The 8462-nt window shown below is 34.9% G+C and overlaps 1 protein-coding gene across 7 annotated transcripts in view; it reads right to left on the bottom strand.

The window, feature by feature from the left end:
* Positions 1-317: 317 nt before the first annotated feature.
* CCNT2 (cyclin T2) overlaps positions 318-8462 on the bottom strand; it is a 33553-nt gene continuing 25408 nt past the window's right edge. For 5 of the 7 annotated variants that reach the window (XM_004589359.4, XM_058664420.1, XM_058664422.1 and 2 more), the window contains 3 exons: positions 7794-7957; positions 4719-4789; positions 318-4252 (listed from right to left, as the gene is read on the bottom strand). In XM_004589359.4, the coding sequence (XP_004589416.1) occupies positions 2822-4252; positions 4719-4789; positions 7794-7957 (1666 nt within the window). In that variant the 3' untranslated portion in view covers positions 318-2821. Of the gene's footprint in view, positions 4253-4718; positions 4790-7793; positions 7958-8462 lie in introns of those variants that run through there. The other 2 variants (XM_004589361.4, XR_009245431.1) reach the window with 2 other exon arrangements.

Raw genomic sequence — 8462 nt, 5'->3', positions numbered from 1 at the left:
TTTCCTGCATAAAGGTTGTAAGTCCGCAATCCTGGGAAAGCACAACTTAAAAATGAGTCACTCTTTTATTGGATGTTTAATGCTTTTTAATATTTTTTTTAAAAAATCTCATCAAAATGTATCACCTTAACAGTACTTTGCACATATGGAATTTCATCCCTAAATCTGATGACACTATTTTGATTTATGGCTACTTATAAGAAGACTCACATTAACAGTGTTCATTCATCTGAGTCTTTTTCTTTGGTAGAGCCTACTGGGACGAGGCAGATTAACGATTTCATGCGAATGAGATGGTTAAAGCAAATTCATGGTAATATGAATAAGAATTTTCCTTTAATGGAAATGAAATTTCAATCTCCATATTTACCCCCATTGTGGTTCTGGAAGCTTAATATCCTGTTCAGAGGTTAAAGAGTTTGAATAGCTCACACAATCCTGTAAAAATTAGAACTGGCTGCCCTTTAATAAATAAAGTTAAGTGTAAAGAAGTACATTTACAGAGTGAAAAGTGAATACATAGCATTTCAATTTTGGAAGTACTAATAAGTACTGACCCATAACAATATACACTAGCTACTTTTTAACTGTCCATCATTAGCACCAATAAAGATTCAACAAAATTACCTTTATTCCCACATCTCAAAACAATTCTGCAAATTCTTAGTGAAGTTTAACTATAGTCACAGACCTTAAATATTCACATTGTTTTTCTATGTCATACTGAAAATAAGTTCACTACTTTTCTGGATATTCTTTACAAAAATCTTATTAAAATTCCTGGTATTATCCCCAATTATACAGTAGCACAACCGCCCTATATCATTTCACATGATAGCTCTGTGGAGATTTCACATCTAAATTACCAAGAACAAACCCCTGCCCCCGCCCCCCAATCTTGTACTCAGCTTAATTCTACACTAGTCCTTGGATTATGTACCACTGTAAAAGAACTGCATCAAAATTACCATGTTTGTGGATACAGGATTATGCCATACAGAGCAATAAAGTTACATACAGACAGATTACTAAAGTTATGCAAGACAAGAACCAATGTTAAGACATGCTAGCTAGGCAAAGGCCCTAGAAAGAGGCTCCTAGTATCAAGTTCAAATAACATTGACAAAACAATGAACGTTTTTCTTAAAAAAAAAAATAATAAAGCTACCAGCAAAATAGGCAAATACTAAATAAAAAGTAAAGCACAAGATTCAACTCTCAATATTTACAACCACAACACATGAGTAAAATTACAATTGTGCACGTAACAGTGGCTTTGTAACAAAAAAATAATTCATATACACAAAAAAGAAAATTAAGACAGTTTTTAGTTCAACAGAGGTTGAATCCAACCCATCTCAACGATACTCAACAGCTCCAAGATTTACCACAGAATAGATTAACTGATTAAGCAAGAGCTGTGTTACTGGTTTGCTTAAGCCAAATTTAAACACATCTATAGTTTGATCAGAAGTCAGATGACTGTGCAAACTTTACATCAACAGGAATATTCTGAGATGTGCAAACAAATGTAAAACCTCCACCAGCGGTTTGTCTGGAGGCTGATCATTTTTAACAGAGCTTCCTGATAATAACATTAAGCTACAAATACAGGTACAATGCACAGTGATCTTTTCTTTTTATTTATTGTTAGAATATAAAAGAACTGAGAGAGCATAGGTTTAATTTCATTTTTGTATGGAAGACTGCATTTACCTGAAAAATATGGCATCACACACAAACACACTTCAAGAGAGGAATATATTTAAGAATATGGTGTCATTCTGAATGTTAAAGGAAAAGTGATCCCTGTTCACTGGTAATAAAATATGTAGTGTTAAAGTTCTTTAAGAAAAAAACTAACTCTTCACTATGTAAATAAATCTTTGTGAATTTAGTTTTCAAATCACAGTAATTCACACAACCATTATTAACAGCTCTGTTTTATAGTACTGCAACAAGCCAACAAACATTTAAATGCACTTCACATCAAGAGTATGTAAACTTTTTTTCCTCTTCAAGCCTTCAGAAAATTAGGGGTTATTTCAGTGGCCAATCTGGTCAGAACCTCTGAAGGCAAAAGTTTCATGCCTCAGAGTGTAACTAACCATCCCATGCTTGGCACTGTACACCCATCCGGTAGTGAAGTGTCCACCTTCAGTGGCTTCCGGTAAGGCCTAGAGTATAAGGTTAACATAAAAAAGTGCCACCTTTGTTTTAGATTAGTGATGGACTCTGACAAGAGAAAATAAAGTTATTCTGTATATTGTTATACTTACAAGCAGCTCCAATCCTGAGTATTTATGGTAATATCTAAACATACAAAAATGTATGTACATTTTTCTCCACTTTCTTGTAAACAGTTGTCAGTATACTGTTTTATCCCTTTATCATTGAAACATGCAAATCATACATACAAATATAAATACACAAAAGAAAAACAATTTACACTCATTCAAAAGCCAAGCAACAACAAAAAATAGCTATACAGTATTCAAATTATAAATAACAAATGCTTGAGGCAGCTTATATTCCTAGAAGCAGCCAGCCATTCATCCTAATGTTCTCAGCTGCAACTGTAGAAATATTGAGTTTTGCACCTTCCATGCTTTTGCAGTATTTATAACACTATCATTATGTGGAGATAAAAACTTGTTTACTATAATCTCTTCTTTTCAGAATGAAGAATAAAGCAGCACTTACAAATATTGAAGCAGTGGCAGAAACAGCAGGTGTTACCACTGCTAGATCAGGAGGAATTTTTCCATTCCAACAATTTTTAAATTAAAAAAAGTAAAGAAAAAGTGACCTAAACAAATGATTACATGTTCATTCCTTGGGCACTTAGCAGCGAGTCCAGCATGTCGAATGTATCTTTGTAGTCCATATGCTGGCTGTTTGTACTGTACTCGTGATTGCCATCAGGACCGTGGGTCTCCACTGGCTTCTTGTCCAGTTTCACGAGCGTGCTGAGATGTCCGTAGCCCACCTGGTATGTGACAGGGGGAGGAGGGGGTAAGGGATGGTTAAAAACAGAGTTGTGAGAGGACATATACTGCTTAACAGAGGAGGAAGAACTAGATGAACTACCTGAACTTTTGGAACTTTTGCTCATTTTGGAGTGATGGTTGTGAGATGCATCATTGATATGCAGCTTCTTCCTTGAAGAACTGGAACTAGAAGAATAGCCATCACTGCTCAGGCCAATAGGACTCCTCAAAACGGTGGGTGCAATTCCATCAGCACTGTGTTTGCTGCCCCCACTGCTGCTGCTGCCACTGTGGGAATGGGAATGCTTGTGACTGCTGACATGGTGGCGGTTGGAAGGGTGCTCCTTGTGCTTCTCCTTATGGTCTCGGCTAACATGTGGGCTTGAATGCTTGCTCTTCCCACTGCCTTCATCAGAAGAGCTGTGCCTTTCAGAAGATGAGACTTTTATCTTCATCTTTAGTTCTTCTTTACTTGTTCCTTTATCAGTGGGTGGTATTGGAATCCGTAATTTCAGCGAGCCACTCTTCTCCTTTTTATCTGCCATGTATTTTTCAGGCTTTTCAGTATTTGTGATAGGAATTTTCATTTTAATGGGAGAAGTTACAGAACTGCTGCTGGCTGCCTGGGACTGTCCATGTTTGTGCTGCTGTTCTACCTGGGAAGCTATATAATGATCCCTTACATCAAGATCAAGAGTTTCTAGCTTACGTTTTTCTCTGTATTTATCTAATGACATTTTCTGAGGGATTATTCCAGGAGTGGCAGAAATTGGCCCATGGTGTTTACTACTCCCTGCTTTATGAGAATATTCTTGCTTAACGGAAGAATGATCAGAAATTTTGTCAGGTCTGTGATGTAATCCTGAATGTAGTGATACAGTAGGTCCCTGCTGGAAGTTGACGTTGTACTGGCTACCAGACAAAGATGTCTCCTGTTTTTGTGAATAGAGTTGTTCTGTTCTTGTGGATTCCTGGTGCTGAGGCCATTCTTGGTGTGATGACAAACTGTATGAGGTACCTGGCATTCCTGTTGCTAGCACTGACAAATTATCAGATGTATGGCTGTCTTGAACAGAAATATTTCCTGAATTTAGAGGTACTGGAGCAGGGAATGCTGATGTAGATGGTTTCTGGAAAGTTGGGTTGGTAGGCACACCAGTGACACTATCTACTAACATGGAATTCTGGACCAAAGATGAACTGAGAAGCGGTCTCTCTGATACTTGTCCATCTACTTTTGGTTTCTTGGCCGCCTGATCAGCCTATTTAAATAAAACACAAAGGAAAGTGCTAGCAAAGGAATTTAATACAACATTTATTATCCTCATCATTTTATTATATATATATCACACACAACACCTTTAAGAACTTGTTGCCAGTAAATAAATGTCTTATTTGGAGGCATAATGGGAAGGCTATAAAAAGTTGAATGCACTGGTCTTAAGATCAAATACAAATTAAGTCTGAGCCCAGAATTTGAGTAACTTAATTTGTCTAGGCTCTAGTTCCTCCACCTCTAAATTTAAGAGTACATCTGATATACTCACTGTTAGAATTAAAAAGAAACTGTGCAAGGTACTTAATGTCTACTGGATAAACTATGACTACATGTAGCTTGATATGTTTATGAGTACTAGAAAGGTCATTTAATAACAAAAATTGGTTAGCTATAAATTTATTAGGCAATTGACAAACTAATATTCTGTAACATCCTGCCAATTCTCTTACCCTCCAGTTTCGAATCTTCTTCAATCTACTAGGCGTTTTCTCCAATATTTGTAGAAACTCATGTGTTAGCTCTAAAAACAAAATTTAAAATTTAAAACTTAGAAGGTACCTTTAGTATTTAATTCCTCTGAAGAGGGCAGTATTAAAAAGGGACCCTAAGAGCTTATCTACTTCACTGTTATCCTTCTAGTCAACCTTTACAAAAGTAGACAGAACTCTGAACTGGTATTCTTTTTTTTTTTTTAATTTTTAATTCATTAATTACATTGTATTATGTGACACAGTTTCATAGGTACTTAGGTTCTCCCCACCCCTTGAACTGGTATTCTTAAAGTGTCTGGAAAATTGAGTAGCACAAAAATAAATCTCCACTGGAAAAAAAAAAAAAAAAAAAAAAAAAACTACAAAAATAAATCTCCACTGAATACTACTAAGTCTCTATCAGGTAAATAACAGCAATATTGGTTGCTGGCAAGATGTAATAACAAAATTCTTAGTGTTTACAAGCAAGTCTGAGAAAAAAGGATATTTGTATAATCCCAACTAATCTTCCCTAAGGCATTTATTAATTACAAAGAGAAAAATATTAACTTTGCAGTGGAAAAAGCCAGCAGATATTATCAGCTTTTATCATCTGATCATGGCTGTAATTTCGATGGAAAAGAGTTATCAGTGTAATAGACACCTTGTGCTAGGATGCACACTAAGCAGAGAACCATGTATTTCTGAAATATTTTTGCCAAAAATACGTAACTTCCATCTTATGAGGAAAACATGAGACAAAACTCTACATGATGATCATTCTGAAATAATTATTTTCCAAAGTGTCAAAGTCACAAAAGACAAGGGAATACTGAAGAGCTATCAGATTAGAGGAGACCAATAAAGCGTATCAACTGAACGGAATATAGGATCCTAAAATAGGGAAAAACAGGAAAATTTGGGTGTAATCTGTGGTTAACAGTATTGTATCATTGTTAATTTTCTGGTTTTGGTAATTACAGATTGTTATATAAGATGAAGCTGGGTGAAGGATATACAGGAACTCTGTACTATTTTGCCAGTACTTTAAGTTAAAAATATTTCCAAGTCCAATGCTGTTAAAAAAATTCCTTCAACCATATGCATATTTCTAATTATTCAAACTACACTGGTGATAAAATTTTTTTTATCAGTTCTCTTAAATTTAAGATTTATAATAAGATGATACACTTTTCCATAGTGTATAGTGTAGTGCCATAAAGATGAATTATAGTTTAATATCTCAAAATAGTATCACTGCTACTGGCCACTCTTCTCAAGACAAATATTAAATAAATGACTTAGAGTATGATTACACATTCATTTATTACTTTTATATGTAAATAGCAAGCTTCTTTCTCTGGAAACTATTCTAGGCAAAAGCTGACTGAAAATTGAAAGCAATATAAGCCTTAGTCTTAGAAAAGTGCAATACACACAAAAATGCCACACGACTAGATTTACAAGCATGCGTGCAAGCACACATATGCACACACACACATACACACCCTATTTAAAACTGTCCTATAAGCCAAAATCTGTCTTTCCAGATGTAACTTCCCTGATAAATTTAATGCTATTTCCTACTAAAGGTTCATGGGCTTTTTGAACCAGTTAGGATAAAACAAAATTTAATGTCCGAAACTTTACCACATAATTTGAAAAACTAAACGACTTTTCAAAAATTTACACAACTTTTCTACTTTACATTAGTCAATGAGACTAACAGAAGGTACTTTTGAGTCCAACATTAACAAACTGTTTTGACTCCACTTACGTAACATCCTAACCACCAAAATTAAATATACATTAACTTCTTTACATAAATGCTGGTAGACAGCAGACATAAGTTTTTTTCTTTCTTAAGTACCCTACTCTAGTAAGTTTTATAGAGTACAAGATAATTTGTAAAACAATGTATATACCTCAAAACGTTATTATTTTAGTATCTAACTGCAATAATAATTCAGTCATCATACTAAGATTTAGATATATCTTCATAACTTAAATGTTATTATTTTGTTTTGGCATGTGCTATACAATATGCTGAAAATCTTAAATCACACACACACACACACACACATATATTTAAGTATTTGTTTATTTGAAAGGTGGGAACAAAGAGGGAAAAGACATAGAGAGAAAAAGAGCTATTTCATTCCTCTGGTTCACTCCCTAAATAACAGCAACAGCTGGGGCTAGGACAGGCCGAAGTCAGGAGCCTGGACTCCCATATCGGTCTTCCACAGAGGTGGCAGGCAACCACCTCTCCCTTCTTTCCTAGGTGGATTGCTGGGCAGCTTTGACTGGAAGTGGAGCAGCTGGGACTTGGTCAGCACTCTAGGTGGTGGTTTCACTTGCTGCATAACAATGGCACGAGTGTACACATTTTAAACTCAACAACGTAAGTATAAACATGCATTCTTGTCCTATCAACTATGGCATTTTATTAGTTCATGTATTTTTTTAGAAAAGTCCTGAGTTTTAAATCATTACAGTGGTTAATAATATATGCAAATGCTTTTTCTTTAAACTAATGAATTCTATGCTCATTCTGTTCATTTAAATGTACGACTGCACTTTAAAATTCCATTATCAAATTGTTAAAATGAAATTACTTTTTCTTTTTAAAAAAGAATCCTTATCTTCTTAAGTATCAACCATCAGTAGAAGAAGTGGGTGGCCCTTTGACTTAGTAATTCATTAAGGCACTGCTTGGGAAGTCAAGTCCTGACTCTGCTTATGTCCACATCCAAAAAAGTAGCAGATGCCAGCTCAAGTACCTTTGGTTCAACTTGCCACTCACGTGAAATACACAGAATGAGCTCCTGGCCTTTCCAAGCTGTTACTGGCATTTGGGGAATAAATTAGTGGACAAAACACCTCCCTCTCTCTGCCTTTGAAAAAAAAACTATTTTACAAAGGACTGGTGTAACTGATACATTTGTGCATGTCTATGCCCTCATTGGACAGGGTGGAACTGTTAAGGTGGCAATTTGTAAGTAGGAAATTATTACTGTAAAAAAATTGTAAAAAAGTTGCTTCTCTATTTACCATCTAGTAATTCCAGAGTGACAGTAGGATCCACATATTCCCACCAATGCTTTCCATCAGTTGACACAGGAATCTCCCAATTGGACCATTTGCAAGCCAAATGAATGCACACACATGCTATCACTGTTGGTTTGTACTGAAGACAGAAGGTTGTAAGATGCAGACTGCGTGGAGCAGGTTTGAAAATGGAGAGCCATAGAAGTTCATATATGTAAAACAAGGAAAAACATTTACCAGTGAGGTCAAAGCGAAAACAACATTATAGAGGTTTTCTTCTTAAAGTCTAGAGTATAAAACCTTATTTTATTAAGTAATGGTTAATAGTTATAAAATACAATCTTTAAAATAAATTTTGTTCTTACATCTAAATTCAAAGTATAAGAAGGAAAGATAGTATAATGAATAATAATTGCTATATGCAAATATAAACTCAAAATTTTTATTTATTTTTTTTATTTTGTAATGCCATGGCGAAAACACAAAAAATACTATTTGTAAAAAAAACAACTTTATGATGAGGGCTTATATAATCTGATGTGGCTGACCATATACAATTCTCTAGTAAATTAAAGAGAATTTAACACTAAACTATGTAAACCTGTCTTAGAAAAGCCACAAGGAAAACTTACCTTTCACAAACAACTTCAAAGTTCAGTGTTGCTAAACACT

Source organism: Ochotona princeps, chromosome 5 (genome assembly GCF_030435755.1).
Source record: "Ochotona princeps isolate mOchPri1 chromosome 5, mOchPri1.hap1, whole genome shotgun sequence".
NCBI classification, from domain to species: Eukaryota; Metazoa; Chordata; class Mammalia; order Lagomorpha; family Ochotonidae; genus Ochotona; species Ochotona princeps.
This window is presented reverse-complemented; position numbering and strand designations above follow the sequence as displayed.